Here is a 19829-nt window from a genome sequence, read left to right as displayed (position 1 = left end):
TCTTCATACAACTGTATCCAAAGATAAAAGGAAGGGGACAGAACTTCCTCTCTATACATCTTCCCCACCCCCTACCTCCCTCTATCACTGCCTTCTTCCCTCTCATGGGGTGGGAGGGAAGCTTTCCTGGAAACCTACAAGCAAATTTCCATTTATGTCTCTTTGGCCCAAACTGGCCACTTAGTTGCAAAGGAGGCTGAGAAACCAAATATCTAGCCTGTATCATAACAGGTAGATCTTCCAGCAAAGAAGAAAGGGGAACCAAACAAATGTGGGTAACCAGCATCTGTCTCAGGAAAGGAAAGCATGTGAGAGAACTTCTGGTTCATGATGGGGGGTAGAAAAGGCCACTGGAAAATAGAACCCCTGGATCCTTTTGGAAAGGTGAGGGTTGGGGTTCTGGGCCCTCTATGTCTTTTCTGTATCTATCAGGGTTTGCGTTCTTTTTTATTACTAGAGATAGAAAATCCAATGCAAATTGGTTTAAATATACAGGGGACTTTATTGCTTATACAAGTGAAGATGGGCATCAGTTAAGTTTTGATCCAGCTACTCAAATGATATCATCATGGACTCAGTTTCTCTAAGGTTTCCACTCTGCACTTCACAGTGTTCCTATCATTCTCAGGCTCCATATGCAGCCCTCCCCACCACTGCTATCCCCACAGACCCAAGATCTCTCCATGTGATGGAGAAAAGCAACCCTACAGATGTAGACCTCACATCACGGAGCCACAATATCCAGCAGAAAAGCATCTCTTCTTGGGAATCCATTCACTCTCTCATTAGCCTTACCAGGTCATGTGCCCATCTCCAAGCCAATCACGAAATGGGCTATGCTGAGTGGCTTAGGCCAATCACAGGGCACCTCTGTAATGAGTCCATTCCAAGTCTACCAATGAGAAAGCAGGTGGTAGGAATGATGCTGGAGAGGCACCACCAGTTGATTGCTACCCTTTGCCCTTCATTAACTCGAATTCTTAATGACATTGACACCTGCAGGCAGACTTTGGAAAAAGGCGTTTATTGGTGCGGTGGTCTCAACACTCCCCATGAATTGGAACACACGGCCCCCAGGGCCCCCCACCCCCTCCCTGGTATCCCTCCCCCGTCCCACCCCATCCCCTGGACCCTGGGAATGGAAGACAATGTGGGATGGGGCCCATGCCCCCGTCTGAGGTACAGTCACTGCGCCTTGCCCTCTCCTCTTCTCCACCAGACTCTGGGTGGTGTGGTTTGGGGTGGGTGTTTATAGAGAGGGTCTCCTGGGAGTCGGAATTGGTGACATGGCATCTTTGTCTGGGCTCAGGATGTCTGTGTGATGCCTCTCTGTCCCCCACGTTGTGTGGTGTGGTGTACCAGGGTGGAGCATTCCTGCAATCAGAGCTGAGGCTGCAGCCTCTCAGCGTCCCTTCCTGACAACAGATGCCTACCCAGGGGGAAATACAGCTAGTCACCAGCTACAGGACAGCTGCAGCCAGGGGGCTATTGCTGGTCACAGTCGCTGGTGTGTGTGTGTGTGTGTGTGTGTGTGGTGTGTCTGAGTGTGTGAGGGCGGTCAGGTAGCCTTTGGGAGGTACAGTTGGTGGAGAGGCCAGGAAGTGATAGAACAGCAAGCCTACATCTGTGGGCCAGCTGCAAAGGCCCCAAGGGCAGCTGGCTGGTGCCACAAGTGGGGAAATCAAGGCCAAGGGGAGTGGTGGCGGGGGTAGGGCAAAGCACTGAAACAGACAAGTGACTCCTGCCACCAGTCTGACAGTTGGATGGAAGCACCGATTGGCCCAGGAGGGGGCCAGAAAATCCAAGGTAGGGAGGGACAGGAAAAGTGGGAAGGTCTCAGGCCACTGAGCCAGCGATGGGGCCTCTGGCTACAGGAAGCTGGTGGTTGACGGCAGGGAAGCCCAGAGCCCAGATGGAGGTCCCCCACTTACTCACAAAGGCTGAATGACAGCTTGACAGGTGAGTGCGACACCCCTCTCCACTCCCAACCTGCCAGGAGTTGCCCTTTCGACAGGGGGAGGGGTCAGTGTGCGTGCATATATTGGGGAAGCAGGGAGCCTGGTAAGCCTCTCTTCACAGCTTCCACTGCAGAGCCTCATACCTACCTCCAGTCAGAGGTGAGAGGCAGTAGGGTTGGGGACAGTGGACATGGGGGTTTCGGGGCTGGGAGGACGGCTGAGTCCCCTCCCCCAGCCCACCCACCCACACACACAGAGACACAGACACCTACACACGCATGCAGGCTCACACTCACACACCCACACCCACACGAGCCAGTTGACAGCCTGAGCTAAGAGAGAGGGGTATGGGGTGGCGGGAGTGGGTCACAATCGGAAACGTGAACGGGTGGCGAGAATGGCTGTAGAAAGATGCATAATTTTGCGTTATCCCTCACAGTGATGGGTTCTCTAAAGATCTTTCTTCCTCTGCCTCCTCCTCTTTCTCCTCTTCTCTTCTTCCTTGGTGGCCGAGAGCTCTTCTGCCCCCACGAGACCCACGGCTCTTGCTCCCCCTTTTCTCTCACTCTTGGCCTGAGGCCCCCTGCAGGGGGAGGCGAGCTCCACTGGGTTGCGCCTACATTCTCCACCACAGCCAGCCCAGGGCGGAGAGGAGGGCCAGGGGCCCTGGGGGCCTCGGGGCTGAGTTCTCCAGGGATCCTGGGCCTGGGGGAAGAGAAGGGGTCATGAAGGGAGGGCTGAGAGTGGGGGACCCCATGTGTGTCTCTCCAGGAGCCCTGTCTCTTCTGAGCCCACCTCTTTAGGGACCTTTCTGGATCTCTCATTGGGTATGCCTGCTTGCCTGCTTTTCTGACTCTGTTTTTTTGTTTTTTTTTGTTTTTGAGATGGAGTCTCGCTGTCACCCAGGCGCAATCTCGGCTCACCGTAACCTCTGCCCCCCCAGGTTCAAGCAATCCTCTTGCCTCAGCATCCTGACCTGAATAGCTAGGACTACAGGTGCCCATCACTACGCCTGGCTAATTTTTGTATTATTATTTTTCTTTTTTTTTAGTAGAGACAGGGTTTCACCACGTTGGCCAGGCTGGTCTCGAATTCCTGACTTCAGGTGATCCGCCCGCCTCAGCCTCCCAAAGTGCTGGGATTTACAGGCGTGAGCCACCGTGCCCGGCCTCCAAAATTATTTTTTGTTTGTATGTGTTTGCTTGTTTATCTACATGTCCACTTGTTTATTGCTTTTCTACTCCTACTAGACTATAAGCTCTACGAATCCCCAAACCTTGTTTCTTTTGTGCACAGCTATGTCCGCCACGCCCAATCCTTAGCTGGCCCTCAATGAATATTGATTGCGTGGATCTGTTTCTTACTCGCAGTTTTTCAGTCTTAGCGTCCGTCTTCTAAGTTCAGGACCAGCCTGAGGGGCGGCCCCGGCGTCTCCACCTTCCTAGCCCCGCCCCTGCCCCGCCCACGTGCCCCGCCCCGCCCCGCCCCGCCCGAAGACGCACGCAGGAGCCGCATGGAGGCGCTGGACGCTCCCAGCCGGTTGGCGGCGCGACACGTGTAGTTGCCGTAATGCCGGGCGCTCACGTTGGCAAAGAGAAGCATCGAGCGGGTGCGCTCCGTCTGCACCTTCAGGCCCTCGGCCGTGCCGCTGCTCAGCCTGCCAGGGATCTGGGTAAGGGGCCGGGCCGCAGCGCCCAACCAGGCCCGCCCGCCGACTCTCAGGCGCCTCTGTTCCCCGGAGACCCGGCATTCTGCCCCCTACCCCACTGACCCATCGCCTCGGGTTCTAGCACCTCATGGACCCCGGGTCACTCCCACCGCCGCCCTTCTCCAGCCACCCTGGCCTCTCAGGGACCCTGGACTCCCCCGTGGTGCACCCCTAGTCGTTAGGGACTCCCTCTGCTGGTTCCCTAAACCTTGCCCGAGAGATCCTCAGCATTGACCCCCGACCCCTGGCCAGCTCCCTGAAAAGTCCAGGGAGACGGGGCTCCAGCATTCATCATCCTGGGGCCCAAGCTTGTTTCCGGAGGCTGGACAGATCCCATCACCCAGAAGCTGGACGCCCCAGTTCCGGGACCTAGAGCTCTGCTGCCTTCCCCCGCCCGGCTCCGTCCCCCTGCCTCACAATCCAAGGGACCAGGGACCTCCCCGTCCCGCTCCCAAGGCCCCCCTCAGTGCTGTCCTCACAGTCTGTCATCCTTGTACCACTGGAAATCCGCGGGGGGCACCGCCATGGCTTCGCAGCGCAGCAGGGCGGCTCGGCCCAGCGCGGTGCGGGCGCTGGTCACGTCCGTGATGGTCGGAGGATCTGGCGAGGGGCGAGGGTCAGCGAATTCTCCAAGCCGCGTGGGAACGAAGGGGTCCCTCCCCCAGCCCCCGCCTCCCTTAGGCCCGGAAGTCTCGCCCCCGCTTCCTCCTCCCGCAGACCCTTCCTCCCCAGGGACTCGGGGTCCGCCACCCTTTCGTGCCCAGTGCCAGGGGGGCTCACAGTTGACTGTGACCAGCACGCGGCGGCTGTCGGGCGCCGAGTTAACCCCGTTGTGAGTCACGCACTCATACTCCCCGGCCTGGCCCCGCTGGATGTCAGAGATCTCCAGGATCTCTCCCTCCGAGGTGAAGCCATCTGTGGGGGGAAGGAGGAGGAGGGGGCGGGGCCGGACACAAACACTTAACACGGGACAACACGGGCACAACACGGACACACATCAGCGGGGCGGCACGGCAAGGCCTGGAGTGCCCGGGTCAATGGGGGTGGGGTGGGAGGGGCTGCGGGGCCGGGGGTGCCTGGGATCTCTCCAGCTCAGGGTTGGGGAAGGAGTGAGGGTCTAGGACTCAGTTCCTGGAACCCAATGGGGTGGGTTAGAGAATCTAAGGGTTTGGGAGATCCCTCTAGGAATCTAACTCAGATCGTGGGGCTCCGTGCGGAGGACCCCAATGGGGAGGGGGATCCCAGGATGTTAGGTCTCAGAAGGACCTCGCAAATTCAGAGCCAGTGGGGCAGGGTCCCTCGTTCTGGGATCTGGTTCATGGGGTCTGGGGAATCAGGATCTGGTGATTGAGATCAGCAATCCAAGTATATGGGGGTCTCATAACACAGCAGCAGTCTGAGAAGACCCTTTGGGACTTAGGACACCCAGAGATCCCAGATCTCAAGACCAGGATCATGGGGCTCAGATGACCCAGTCGGGTAAGATCCAGGGATTCAGAATGGTCATGGGATCTAGTGATTGGCACCATGGGTCTTCAAAGACCCTGAGAATGAGGATCCAGGGATCTGGGATCTGGTGGTGGAGATCCACATAAAAGGGCTGGTGGGTGATGTCTAGGACCTGGACTGTCATATACGGGCACCCTGCGCTGTTTGTGGGTAGCCTTGAGCACTGGTTCTTGGGGCTTGTGGAGGGGGGAGGGAGTTTTGGATTCAGCAGGTCTTGGATGGAGCCTGGGAAAGTTCATTCCTGGCAAGTTCCCAAGGGATGCTGATGCTTCGTGTCTGGGGTCCACACCATGAGGCCCACTGGGCTAGAGTGTCCAGCAGAAGAAAGGCAGAGATGTACACAGGACTGCTGGTGCAGCCTGGCTTAGGGCATCTAGCAGCAGGGGATCTTAGCCCAGGAGAATGCTGTGAACGTGTGGGGAGACGTCCGGGACATTGGGGTTGGGGAAGTGGAGCAGGCTGGGGTTTGGCAAGTGACACAGAAGCAGTGACCCAGGCCTAGGATGGCAGGTGGAAAGCCAGTGGTGAAGCTCTTCGGTCTAGGGTCTGCGGATGAAATAACTGGAAGCAGGGTGGGAGGGGAAGCCAAGGGGCCAGAGAGAAGGGGGCTTGGGAAACTAGCTAGGGATATGGGGAAAGGAGGGGCCCAGACTGCGCAGTGGGGGACGGGGCTTTTGACCTGGGATGGGATCCTCACCTCGGAGCTGTCTCCAGGTGACCGTGGGCTCTGGCCGCCCCACGGCCAGGCAAAGCAGGTTCACATTGCCTCCCTCATTCACCGTCACAGGCGACGAGATGTTCACAATGCGGGCAGGGACTGTGGGCAGAGGGAGAGGCTGAATATGGATGCCCAGGAATCCAGGCCCCCAGGCCCTCCTCCCTCAGACCCAAGAGTCCAGACCCCTGGCTCTTCCCCACTCAGACCCAGGAGTCCAAGACCCCAGCCCCTCCTCCCTCAGGCCCAGGAGTCCAGACCCGGAGCTCCTCCTCCCTCAGGCCCAGGAGTTCAGACCCCCAGTTCCTCTTCCCTCAGACCCAAGAGTCCAGTCCCCCAGCCCCTCCTCCCTCAGACCCAGGAGTCTCTGCCCCTTTCTCCGGACCCTCTGTCTGGGCCTGGCATCTTCTTGTCTAATTGCTGGTCTTGTCTCTATTCTCTCTCCACCTTCATCCTAACTTGGTTTTCCATCTTGGGGTCTGAATTCCTCTCCCTTTCTCTATTTGTATTTATTATTATTTTAAATTAATTTATTTAACAAATACCCACATGGGACTTTCTGTGTAACAGATTCTATTCTAAGTGCTTTACCAAAATCCACTGATCAGATGCTCACTCCCAGCCTCTGGGGTGGATGTTACTGTATTTCATCAATTCTAAGACATATCTGTGCTTTCTGCCCCCCTCTCCCATTTGAACATTTCTCCAAGCAAGATGGCCCTTGAGATAGGATGCCAGGGTATCACTGGCAGTGGTTTTTTTTTTTTTCTTTTCTAGCAGGGCATAAAATAAAAGTAGCTCTTCCGATTGACGACGTCTGGGATTTATGACAGCACCATCCCCATTTTGCAAAGGAGGAGTCCCAGGCCTCTCCTCCTGCTCAGGGTCCCTGGGCTGGTGGACGGTGGCACTGAGGCTGGAACCCAGGCAGTCGGGCTCCAGAGTTGGAGCTTGCCAGGATCCCCCTGGGTTCTCTCTGTCTCCAGTTCCTGTCTCTCCAGGTGTTCCCTGCCCTCCACCATTTCGGATGGCTCAGGAGGCAGGCTCCTGACTGCTCTCCGCGTCTCTCCCTCTGCCTCCTGCCTTACTGTGGAGCTCTGCAGCCCCATCTTTCCTGCTCTGGATCTGGCACTTCCAGCCTCTTGGGACTTCCCTCTGCACACTTGGTTCATTTTCTCGCCTGGCCCTGAACACACTGTTTCTTTTCCGGTCTTAGCCCTGTGCCCAGCCAAAGGCGTCAGCTCAGACGACATGTCTGGGAAGTCCTCTCTGAGCCTCTCCTTAGAAAATCAGCTCCCAAGGTGTGGGGACAGCCTGCCTTATTCTGTAGCCCCAGTGCCTAGATCAATGCTTGCAGAGTAGGCACTCCAGGAGTGGGGCTGAGCAAATGAACATGGTCTTCCCCCAAGCACCCCCTCATCCCTGTAGCTCTCCTGCCCTAGAAGCGATCCTGCTGATGTGTCACTGTCTGTGTGAATGGCCCCCTTCTGCTGGGCTGAAATCCCCAAGGACAAGGCTGTGTCCGTCGTTCTCGCTATGTATCCCTGGGGTTGGGGAACATGTGGTATCTGTCATCATGCCTCGTCTCCCCCACGCTCTCTACTCGTCCACCCAGCCAGGCCCCGGCTGAGGGCTCACCGTGGACAATGAGGTAGACCTGAGTGGTGTACGGCTGGTGGCGGGTCTGGAAGGAGCAGGTGTAGAGGCCCTCGTCGCCGAGCCCCACTTCGGTGATGAGGATGGAGAACTCCTCGGGGGTGTTTATGAGCAGCCGCACCCGCGGGTCGCTGGTCCAGCGGTCGTTGCCGGCGTACAGGATGTTGGAGCGGTTCAGCCAGGCCACGCGGGTCACATGCTCATCGATGAAGCAGCTGCAGGGAGCAAGAGAGTGGGAAGGTTTTTCTCCACCCACCCAGCCTGAGCCTTCCCCCACGGAGGGGGTGGGTGGGAGAGGGAGTCCACCGCATCTCCAGGTCCCACCACAGCCCTGTGAGGTGGATGCTGCTGTGCCCACCATACAGCTGGGGATAAGCTGAGCCTCAGGGGGGGAAAGCTGAGCCCAAGTGCAGAACAGAGCAATAGCTCATGGTCATTGAATGATCGTGTGTGTCAGAGACACAAAAAGGGGAGAACAGAGAATCTGGGAGAGAGGAATAGAGATGCAGAAGGAAGAAGAAAGAGACCAAGAGAGAGAGGGACAGAGACCCAGAGAGAGGGACAGAGACCCAGAGACAGAGGGGGACAGAGATCTAGCGAGAGGGACAGAGACCCAGAGAGAGGGAGACAGAGACTCAGAGAGAGAAGGACAGAGACACACACACAGAGAGGGACAGAGACCCAGAGAGAGAGACAGCCCCAGAGACAGAGAGAGACAGAGACCCAGAGAGAGAGAAAGACAGAGAGAGAGACAGAAACCCAGAGAGAGACCTACAGAGACCCAGAGAGAGAGAGAGCTACAGAGACCCAGAGAGAGGGGGACAGAGACCAGAGAGGGGGACAGAGACCCAGAGAGAGAGAGAGACAGAGACCCAGAGAGAAAGAGACAGAGACCCAGAGACAGAGGGAGACAGAGACCCAGAGAGAGAGGGGGACAGAGACCCAGAGACAGAGAGACAAAGAGACGTGGAGAGAGGGGGAACAGAGACCAGAGGAGAGGTGACGACCTGGGGAAACAGTAACCCTGGCTGTCGTGTTTTAAGCAGCCGTAGTATGTCACGCTCTCTAAGCATGGTGTGTGCATCCTGAATCCTCACAATAACCCAGTGGTAGTTCACCGTCTCCCCACCCCGTTGACAGATGGGGACACCGAAGCCAAGGGGGAGCCAGCTCATAGTTGTGTCGCTCCTGAGGGGGAACGTGGAGCCCAAGTCTTCCCATCCCAGGCTGTTCCTGTAACGAGGATCCCCACCCAGGAAGGTGAAGCTCCGAAGGTGAACGGGCAGGACTGCATGGCTCCATGAGATCTGAGTCCCCACCCACCGAGGGAGGTACCTGAGGGTGGCGTTGTCACCTTCACACACCGTGTAGTTGTCGGCAAGAGAGTTGAACTCCAGGCTCTGGGAGAGCAGCCCTGTGGAAGGTGGGGGTGGCTCAGCCTTGGCAGCTCAGGCAGGGCCCGGGCATGGTAGCACCTGCACACATGTGCACACGCACGTCCTTGCGGACAAAGACATCTCCTGCACGTGCTGCCACACCCATGCGCTGATGTTTTCAGAGATACACACACAGCAGACACAATCAGAGCAGATACATGCAACACGTATCTTCCCATGAGGCCACACGGACTCACAGACTCAGATGGGTAGGCGCCCATGGACATAGAAACCTACACACCTCCAGAGATTCAGAGACAATCGCAGCACACAAACACACACATACAGATACACACAGAGGCATGTGTACACACACACATATATACACAGAAACACGTGTGCAAACACATGCAGACACTTGTACACATAAGACATACACACAGACACATATACACAGACACAGATACCTGTGTACACAGAACACATACATTCACAGATACAGAGTACAGTGACACACGTACCAATATGAGCAGATTAACAATTACATAGATACGGCTGGGCAAGGTGGCTCACACCTGTAATCTAAGCATTTTGGGAGGCTGAGGCGGGAGGATCACCTGAGACCAGGAGTTCGAGACCAGCCTGGCCAACATGGTGAAGCCCCATCTCTACTAAAAATACAAAAAATTAGCCGGGCGTGGTGGCGGGCGCCTGTAATCCCAGCTACTCGGGAGGCTGAGGCAGGAGAATCACTTGAACCTGGGAGGCAGAGGTTGCAGTGAGCCAACATCGTGCCACTGCACTCCAGCCTCAGCAACAAGAATGAAACTCGGTCTCAAAAAAAAAAACCCAACAATTATGTAGATGCATATACATATGCAGAGATGTGTACACACATCCACACATGGTCTATACCCACAGACATATGTACACAGGCACATCGACACACAGATACTTGAATACACAGAATACATATGCACAGATACATGTATACACACATACATACACACAAATACACATGTACAGGGGCACACAAACATTCACAGGTACAGCGTACAGACACACATGTACCTATGCACAGATGAGTGTATAATATATATGCATACACCCAGAAACACACATATATACATTAATACACACAAATATCTACACACAGGCCCACAAGCACACAGATGCACACATACATTAACTCAGAAACGCACCGAAGACATATGCATAAAACCACATGCACGTAGATAACTCAACACATATGCGTACACAGACATGCAGACACACAAATATGAACACGTACACACAGAGATCCACATGTGTACATGCTCAGACACACATCCGTCACAAATGCACAAATACACCCTCATGCACACGAACCTTCGCAGACACACACATCTACACAGGCACACTGTGTGCCCAAGCTCGTCAGGGCATGCTTGCAGGTGTGAGCCCATGCCCGCTCCCACACTTCAGCACAGCAGGCAGGCCCCATCACCCCCACGCAGTCATCTCTCTGTAGACCGTGGCCTGTGGGCTGGACCAGGGCCAGGGAGTGGGGGCTGGGCATGCGGAGGCGGTGGAGCTGGCACCAGGCAGAGAGGGAGGAAGGCCGGCTGGATGACCTTGGACTCCTGGAGCGGGAGGGGCCTGCGCGGGGCTGCCCTGCCCCCAGCCCAGGCGAAGAGCTAATTAATCTAATGAATTAATGGCCCGTGCTGCCCCAAGGACTCCCGGGGGCCCTCTCCTTCAGCAGCCCCACAGGATGGGGCCAGGACAGAGCCAGGTGCAGTGGGTTGGCCAGGCTCTGGGGCTTGGGGCTGGGCCCTGCAGCCCGTCACCCTGGGCTCCCTCATGCCAGAGTTACTGCTGGGATTTGAAGAGAATGGTGAGAGGGGGCTCACCCCCCCTAGGCTAAACACAGTGAACACTGCTACATACAGCCCTGGGAACAACAGGAGACAGCTCGGGGATGGATGATGGATGCACGCGCGCGTACACACACACACACACACGTACACACAGAGGCTTGGACAAGGCACAGAGACCTCTCCAGGCCTAGAAAGAGTCCCCACACTTGCTATGTCCTTACCCAGACATAGTCTGGTACACACACAGTCATACAGACACAAAACAGCTGCAGCTACACTCATACACACACACACAAACACATACAGTCACACGCATACAAACACAGGAGACAGTCCCACTCTCTCAGTCACATGCATGGCTGTGGACCCACTCAGAGGGACAGGTGCATACATACAGTGACGCTGACATGCCCAGCTCCGCACAGGCACCCAGCAACAGGTCAGCTGGAAAGGAGGATCTGTCCCAGGAGCATTCATATTGTCACATTCAGTCAAAAGGGTCGGTCCCAGGCCAAGCAACTGCTGCACCCTGAGTCACCCCATCATATACAATAGTTCCCACATGGTTCTATCGACATCAACAGCCCCACGCATGGCTGCAAAGTCCACACACAATTCCATCCCTACATACCACACACACACACACACACACACACGTGCTTACTAACCTAACTGGGTACACAGACACCACCGGCGCGAGCACCACGATTCCCCTCCCACTTTGCACTTTGGAAGGCCCTGGGTCAGACGCACACAAAGCTACAACCCGTGTAACGAGACGGTGACACTGTCACATCCCCTCAAGCACAAAGGGGCCACACTGGGCCAAGAATCAGGTCATGTTGTCACCTGTGATCAGATCACACGCGGCTGGACGCACACACACACACATGCACACGCAGGGAAAATTGCAAAGTCACCAACAAAAACCTGGACCGAACAACGGGTAGTGCCACATTCAGTGTAGCCAAAGAGTCACATGTACGCACCAAGATCCCTTCCCGGGCTGGTGGAGACAGACAGGCCCGTACCCTGCCCTATCCCCCAGACACAAACAGGATTTGCCATGCTGCTGCTGACCCACCTTCTGGGCCAGGGTTCCTCAGCCTCAGCGTGGCTAACATTTGGGGCCAGACTGTCCTGTGCAACATAGGAGGTCGGCAGCATCTCGCTTCTGATCTGGATCCATTTGATGCCAATAGCTCCCCCTACCCCGCCAAAAAATGCCTCCAGACATTGCCAGATGCCCCATAAGAGACAAAATCACACCCCAACTTCCCGTTGAGAGCCCTTGTCCTACAGGAACCAAGAAGGGGGAAGAGGGAGCTGTCCAAGGTGCCTACCCTAAGGTTCAGGGGCTCCAGGGCTTCTGAACTCAGCCGCTGATTGAAGCAGGTGCTGCCCCCATGAGTTGAGCCCACATACTAGTCCAGGCTTCTTGGGGCTTTATTTTTTATTTCTATTTTTATTTTGAGACAGAGTCTCGCTCTGTTGCCCAGACTGGAGTGCAGTGGTATGATCATGGCTCACCGCAGCCTCAACCTCCCCAGCACAAGCAATCCTCCCACCTCAGCTTCCCGAACAGCTGGGACTATAGGCGTGCACCACCACACCTGGCTACTTTTTTTTTTTTTTTTTTTTTTAAGAGATAAGGTCGGCCAGGCGCGGTGGCTCAAGCCTGTAATCCCAGCACTTTGGGAGGCCGAGACGGGTGGATCACAAGGTCAGGAGATCGAGACCATCCTGGCTAACACGGTGAAACCCCGTCTCTACTAAAAAATACAAAAAACTAGCCGGGCGAGGTGGCGGATGCCTGTAGTCCCAGCTACTCGGGAGGCTGAGGCAGGAGAATGGCGTGAACCCGGGAGGCAGAGCTTGCAGTGAGCTGAGATCCGGCCACTGCACTCCAGCCTGGGCGACAGAGCGAGACTCCGTCTCAAAAAAAAAAAAAAAAAAAGAGAGATAAGGTCTTGCCATGTTGCCCAGGCTGGTTTTGAACTCCTGGGCTCAAGCCATCCTCCCACCTCAGCCTCTCAAAATGTTGGTATTACAGGTATGAGCCAGAGTGCCTGGCCAGGGCTTTACTATCTGGTCACTGGGGTGGTAAGTGGACCCTGCAGGGAAGGCAGGACTCCGGGTGCCTCAGGACTTTACTGTTTGGTCTCTGGGGATTGTCCATTGCACTCTGATGATCGTCTGTGTCTGGCCTCCCTATCAGACTAGAAGTTTCTTGGGGGTAAAACTTGGTTCTGACTCAAGTCTGTGTCCCCAGCATCTCCCAGCACTGGGCCTGGACCACCAGAGGCTTTGGGAAACATTTGCTGAATGGATGAATATAAATGGATGCCTACAACACTCTTCAACTCTTGAACTCCTACTCATTCTTCAGGACCCCAATGCAAATGTCCCTTGCCCCAGGAGGACCTTTCTGACTGTTCAAGGCAGAGCCCCCACACCTTTTTCTGGGCACTGTTTGACTTAGCTGAGACAGAGATGAGGAGCTTTGTGAGGGCTTGAATCTTAGCTGTGTTCCCCCAGGATTGGGTCAACCTCACAACTGGGAAGTGTTTGTGGAAAGGGCATGGATGGTCCTCAAGAGACCAGATAATAAATCCCTGAGGAGCTTGAGTTGGAAGGTCAAATGTCTATCCCACCACTTCCTAGCTGGATGATCCAACCTCCTGGCCAGTGTGAGCTTCAGTTTCTCCAACTGTACAAGGTGAAAAATAGTAGTTCTTTCCTGCGAGGGTTTCTGTGAGGGATTCCGTGAGAATATGCAAGCAGAAGTGTTTAGCTCAGCTGTTGGCATTCAGAAAGAACCCAATACATGCTAGCGGTTCCTAACAGCACCTTCTTTTTTAGGAATCATCTATTGCTATCCCTGGCTTGGCAAAGGTCTCCCTAGATGCTCCGCTCAGGGGATCCTGGAAGGCAGGGCTGTATCTGGGCTGTCAATTGCTCTGAGTCATTGACTCCCAGGCAGACACCCTGGTAAGCATCTACTGATAAAACCAACCCTGCATAACCAGGGGGCCCAGGGAATGCAATGTGGCTGCCAGGCAGCTGGGTTCAAGTCCCAGCTCTGTCACTGAGCCACACAAGTTACTTCACCTCTCTGGGACTCAGTTTCCCCATCTGAAATGGAAATGATAATCATGCCTTCCTCATTGGGTTGTGGGGAGGATTACAAGAGGTAATCCAAGTAAAGGTTCCAGTACAGTGCCTGCCAGTTAAGTGCTTGCAAACAGCCGCCTGTGAGCTGGCTGTTAGGGTGATTATGTGGCAGGCACCGGCCTGTGGCAAGGGAAGTGTCTGGCGGTGATCAGAGGGCTCACTTGGTCCCTGCCCTCGTGAGATTTACAGTCCAGACTCACAGGCCTCATACATGTTTGATAAACCTTGGAATGAAGGTGGTAGACAGGTGACTTTTCTTAAGAGAGAAAGAGATCCCTAACAAGCTGAGTGACTTGGGTTGGGGGTGAGAATCTTCTGCCGCCCTGCCAAGCAACTTAGGCAAAGCTAAGACCCTGCAATGGTTGGCAGGGGTCGGGAAGGTGACACACTGATTCCACAGTCTCAGAAGACACAGGTGGGAAACCTGGGACATAGGGAGTGGCGGGGGTAGGGCATGAGACTGGGGCGGGGAGGAGGGGGTGCGGCTCTGGCTGGGAAAGGCTGTGAGAGGGGGCTGGGCCTGGTATGTCTGGCACCCAGGAGCCCCCAGGAGACTCCTCCTCCCTTTGCTGACCTCAGTGGCTGGGCATGGTGGCTCACGCCTGTAATGCAAGCACTTTGGGAGGCCAAGGAGGATGGATTGCCTGAGGTCAGGAGTTCGAGACTAGCCTGACCAATATGGTGAAAATAAAAATACTAAAAATACAAAAATTAGCCGGGCGTGGTGGCGGGCACCTGTAGTCGCAGCTACTCGGGAGGCTGAGACAGGAGAATTGCCTGAACCCAGGATGCAGAGGTTGCAGTGAGCCGAGATCGTGCCACTGCACTCCAGACTGGGTGACAGAGCGAGACTCCATCTCAAAAAAAAACAAAAACAAAAACAAAAAAACAAGAAGAAATCTGAAGGCATTAGCGTCACTGATGCCAGGAGAGTCCAGGAGTCCAGACACTGCACCAAGAATCCTGAAACTAGAGGCACCTTTCCTTTCTCTTTTTTTTTTTATGAGATAGGGTACCGCTCTCTTACCCAGGCTGGAGTGCAGTGGCACCATCTCGGCTCACGGCAACCTCCACCTCCCAGCCTCAAGTGATTCTCCTGCCTCAGCCTCCTGAGTAGCTGGGATCACAGGCACGTGCCAACATGCCTGGCTTTTTTTTTTTTTTTTTAGAGATGGGGTTTCCCCATGTTGCTCAGGCTAGTCTTGAACTCCGGAGCTCAGGTGATTTACCCGCCTTGGCCTCCTGAAGTGCTGGGATTACAGCTGTGAGCCCCTGCGCCCAGCGTGGACTCTCCTTTCTGTTGTTCCCACCTCAAGGTCTTTGCCTCTGCTGTCAACTTTGAAAGGTTGACTTCCCCTCTTCCTTCAGGTCTTAACTCCACTCTCCCCTGCTCAGAGGTGGTTTCCTCAACCACCTGAGCTTCAAAGGCCAAGTCACTTTTATCTTCTTTACATGACTCATCACTCTCTGAAATTACCTTTTATCTGTTTGTTTTTAGGTTTTGGGTTTGGCCTTTGATCTCTCTCCATCCCACTGATCTCTCTCCATCCCACTGATCTCTCTCCATCCCACTACGATCTAAGCTCCGTGAGGCCAGTGACTGCCTGGTTCACTCACCGCCATATGTATATATCCAGTGTCTAGAATAGCGGCTCTGCTATATAAACCAACCAAGCACAGCCCGTAAGATGAACCCGGAGCTCGGAGGTCCTGGGGAGAGCTAGCTAGCTGGTCAGGGGCAGGGCTGGGACTCACATCTGGGGCTCCTGCCCCCTCCTGGCCATCATCACTCTGCCAGCTGCCCCAGAAGCAAAGGAATCACCCACCTCATTTGCTGCTGCAGAAGCTGCCATTTGATTTTGTTGAACTGTTTTAAAATACCACAATGTAGCTGCTTTTGTAAATAACTTGTGTATATGTAAGGGGATGTATGTGTGTTGGCATAAAAGAGTTAGAAAAAAATTGAAGATAGATGAATATTTATGGATGCAAGGGAGGTATGGTTAAGTGGGAGAAGGCCGATTGCAGAGAAATGGGCGTATTTTGCTTCTATTTTGGGGAAAAAAAATCAACAAATCAACCAATCCATCACTTACGTTGACCTCTGTGTGTCGGGTCTGAGTCTCAGAAGTGAGAGAAAGCTATGGAAGGATGTGTTCCAGCCACACACCGGTTCTCTCAAGATAGAGGTTGTGAAAATGGTGGCGGGGCAGGAGCACAGTGGGGTTTGCCCTTATCAGAGGTGGACTGTTTTGTAGTGCATTACTCTTGCGACTTGGACAAGATCATGAATAAAAGAAGAGAGAAGATGCTAGTTTGCATATCTTACCATGAGCTTTTTTCCCAGACAGCTCAAACTGTCCATGGGTGGGTGGGCGTGTCTTTCTGGCATCTCGTTCTGTCTCAACCCCACTCCATCCCCTCTCGTCCCCAGTTCTCAAATGGGGAACCCAAGACCAGAGGTGGGAAAAGACTTGACCAGGGTCACAGGCCACCTCCTGGCTCTGCCACAGCTTCCTGCCCCAGTCTAGCCCCATAATGATTTATGGGGACTTTAAGAATGAATGTAGGGGCCAGACAGTGGCTCATGCCTGTAATCCCAGCACTTTGGGAGGCAGAGGCAGGCGGATCACCTGAGGTCAGGAGTTTGAAACCAGCCTGGACAACATGGTGAAACCCTGTATCTACTAAAAGTATAAAAATTAGCCCAGTGTGGTGGCACACACCTGTAGTCCTAGCTACTTGAGAAGCTAAGGCAGGAGAATCACTTGAACCCAGGAGGCAGAGGTTGTAGTGAGCTGAGATTATGCCGCTATACTCCAGCCTGGGCAACAGGAGCGAAACTCCATCTCAAAAAAAAAAAAAAAAAAAAAAAATAGTGAATGTGAAAAGTGGGAAGTTAGAGCGAGAGAGAGAAGGGGAGGGAGAGAGAGAAGAAACAGGAAAGTAGGGGAAAGGTCACAAAGGGTACAAGGAGCAGGGAAAGAAAAGGAGGAGGAAGAAGAAAAGACATAAGGACAAGGAGAGAAAGAAAGAAGAGGTGGCTGGTGCAGTGGCTCACGCCTGTAATCCCAGCACTTTGAGAGGCCCAGGTGGGAGGATCACTTGAGGTCAGGAATTTGAGACTAGTCTGGGCCACATAGTGAGAACCCCATCTCTACAATAATAATAATAATAATAAATTAGCCAGGTGTGGTGGCATGCATCTGTGGTCCCAGCTACTCCAGAGGCTGAGGTAACAGGATCGCTTGAGGCTGGGAAATTGAGGCTGCAGTGAGCTGTGTATGCTTGCACCACTCCACTCCAGCCTAGGTGAGAAAGTGAGACTCTGTCTCAAAAAAAAAGAAAAAGAAAGAGAGAGAGAGGGAAGGAAGGAAGGAAGGGAAGAAAGAAAAGAGAAGGAAAGAAGGAAAGAAAGAAAAGAAAGAAAGAAAAAGAAAAGAAAGAAAGAAAGAAAGAGAAAGAAAGAAAGAAAGAAAAGAAAGAAAGAAAGAAAAGAAAAGAAAGAAAAAGAAAAGGAAGGAATGGACGAAGGAAAGGGGAAAGTCAGAACAGGAAGGAAATGAGTGACAGAAGGAAATGAGAGAAGTGAATGAGGATTAAGGCACAAGTGAAGGAGCAGGCAAGAATCCAGAGACTGAATCACGCAACGGGCAACAGTCTGAAAAGCAGAGAGAGACAGATGTGGAACTGTGCTGTCAGCAGCAGGGATGGAGAGACAATGACCCAGAGACAGAGGCAGGCGAAAGTCAGCAGCGGATAACAGAGAAGGGAGCCTCCAGAAATGGCAGAGACACAAAGACCTAAAGAGATGCATGACAGAGACAGAGACAGGCAGTCAGAAAGTCAGAGGGCAATTCAGACTGGCCAGGTGGCGGGGGGAGGACCAGCAAGGGACTGAGGCTCTGGCCCACCGGGTCCCCGTGTCCTGCGTGGATGGGGCTGTGTTTGTGTGACTGGTGTCTGCAGGTGCTGCTTCCTGTGGGACGCTGTGACGGGGTTTCTGTGCGAGACTTGGTCTATGTGGGCGGCCTCCCTGAGACTCTTGGGGACTCTGTCAGGGCTCCTAGTTATCCCTGGAACTCTGTTCAGGGGAGGGCCTGGGGGAATCCTCCAGAAGGTCTGAATTAACCCAGCTCCCTGCCCCACTGAGCGCCCACCCTCCAGCCTCCTGCCTCCTGCCTCCTGCCTCCTTGCGCTCTCCTCCCTTTTCTTAGGGGGGATCTAGGAATCTCCTTGACCACTCCCTGCCTGCCAGGCCCTACTGGGGAGACTCAAGGTCCAGGTACCTAACCTCAGTGCAGAAACCTGACCCAGGCCCTCTCCCCAACTGGGAGGGCCAGGGTTCGACTCTGCATTAACCCTTCCCTTCCCTCTGTCCTTCATCCGCCCATCGCTCTTCCACTGTTTAGCCCCAGGAACCTAGACATTCAATCAGAGCTTTGGAATCCAAGACCCCAGCCCAGCACCCCAACTTCCTGTATCTCCAGCTCCCTTCTCCCCCACATAACTGCAACCCCTCAAGTACCAACACTCTCTCAACCTAGATGACCCTGCTGGGGGATTTCAGATCCTTCCCCTCTTTTCCTGACCCTGGGACGTAGGTCTCTGGACACCCTTGTCCCCTCCTCTTACTGACCCTGGGAAGACATCCATCCCCTGACCCCAGCCCCCGGCAAGGACCTCTTCAGGGACCCTCTCCACGTACAGATGAAGACCCCCGACAGGGCATTATCCCCTGCCCCCCACCCCAACTCAGTTCACAGATCCGCCCCGGGGACCCCGACTCCAGTGTCTGCCCCCTCCTCATCAGGAGCCGCAGACTCCGGCCCCCAGGCCGGGCTAGGTGTCTGCGACCCTCTTGCCTGCTGCGGGAAGCAGACCTCCGCCCCTAGGCCCGGCTCCGGCCCCGGGACGCCGACCCCTGCCCCGAGGCGCGGACCCCCACGTCCGAGGTCCCCCTGCCCAGCCAGGGGATGCAGACCCCGCCCCCGGGCCCAGACCTCGGCGTCCCGGGGCCTTCCCCCGCCGGCCCAGGGATGCAGCCCTCGACCCCCACCCCTGATCCCCCGATAACCCACCCAAGACCCTGGCGTCCCGGCCGAGCCCCCCGCTCCCGGCGCTGCGGTACCTCGGCTGATGACGGCCAAGCCGGCCAGGGCGGCGGCGGCGAGAAGCCGGAGCCGGGCCCCGGGCGCAGGGGGGGGCATCGCGGCAGAGGCGGCGCGGAGGGGGAGGGGAAAGGGGGGGCCGGTCCGGGGCGCGCGAGGCCTGGGGGGAGAGGGGGGAGGGGGAGGGGGACCCCGCCTGCGGCTGCACCGGCCCGGGGGGCGGCGGGGGCGGGGGGAGGGGGCTGGGGGGGCGCGACGAGGCGGCCGGAGCTGCTGCAGACCCGGGGAGGGGGGCGGCGCTGACGGGCAGGGAGACCGGCCAATCAGGAGAGGCGGGGGGCCGAGGAGGCGGGGTCGAGGGGGGGTTGCTTGTTGGAGGGAGAGGCCTTTGTTACTGCGGCCCGGCCCCTACCCCCTCCCGCCCCAGGCGTCCCCACGTCTTTCCACCCCGTCCGCAGAACACGGAGTCTGGGATACTTCCTAAAATCCAGCTCCCTCCTCCTTCAGGTCCCAATCTCATCCTCCCTTAGACCTAGGCGACTAGCCCCAGCCCCTCCTCTCTCAGACCCAGGAGTCCAGGCCCCCAGCCCCGCCTCCTCAGACCCAGGAGTCCAGACCCCTCCTCCTCCCTCAGACCCAGGAGTCCAGGCCCCCAGCCCCCTCCTCCCTCAGACCCGGGAGTCCAGGCCCCCAGCCCCCTCCTCCCTCAGACCCGGGAGTCCAGGACTCCAGCCCCTCCTCCCTCAGACCCAGGAGTCCAGGC

The 19829-nt window shown here is 55.5% G+C and overlaps 1 protein-coding gene across 9 annotated transcripts in view; it reads right to left on the bottom strand.

Moving 5' to 3' along the window:
* Positions 1-478: 478 nt before the first annotated feature.
* IGLON5 (IgLON family member 5) overlaps positions 479-19829 on the bottom strand; it is a 59324-nt gene continuing 39973 nt past the window's right edge. For 7 of the 9 annotated variants that reach the window (XM_017952630.3, XM_017952631.3, XM_017952634.3 and 4 more), the window contains 7 exons: positions 8882-8960; positions 7529-7761; positions 5873-5992; positions 4447-4581; positions 4146-4266; positions 3461-3615; positions 479-2663 (listed from right to left, as the gene is read on the bottom strand). In XM_017952630.3, coding sequence (XP_017808119.2) covers positions 2575-2663; positions 3461-3615; positions 4146-4266; positions 4447-4581; positions 5873-5992; positions 7529-7761; positions 8882-8960 — 932 coding nt within the window. In that variant the 3' untranslated portion in view covers positions 479-2574. Of the gene's footprint in view, positions 2664-3460; positions 3616-4145; positions 4267-4446; positions 4626-5872; positions 5993-7528; positions 7762-8881; positions 8961-19086; positions 19166-19829 lie in introns of those variants that run through there. The other 2 variants (XM_031659231.1, XR_001897800.3) reach the window with 2 other exon arrangements.

This window comes from Papio anubis, chromosome 20, assembly GCF_008728515.1.
Source record: "Papio anubis isolate 15944 chromosome 20, Panubis1.0, whole genome shotgun sequence".
NCBI classification, from domain to species: domain Eukaryota; kingdom Metazoa; phylum Chordata; class Mammalia; order Primates; family Cercopithecidae; genus Papio; species Papio anubis.
The sequence above is the reverse complement of the archived record's forward strand: the minus strand, read 5'-3'. Positions and strand labels throughout refer to the sequence as shown.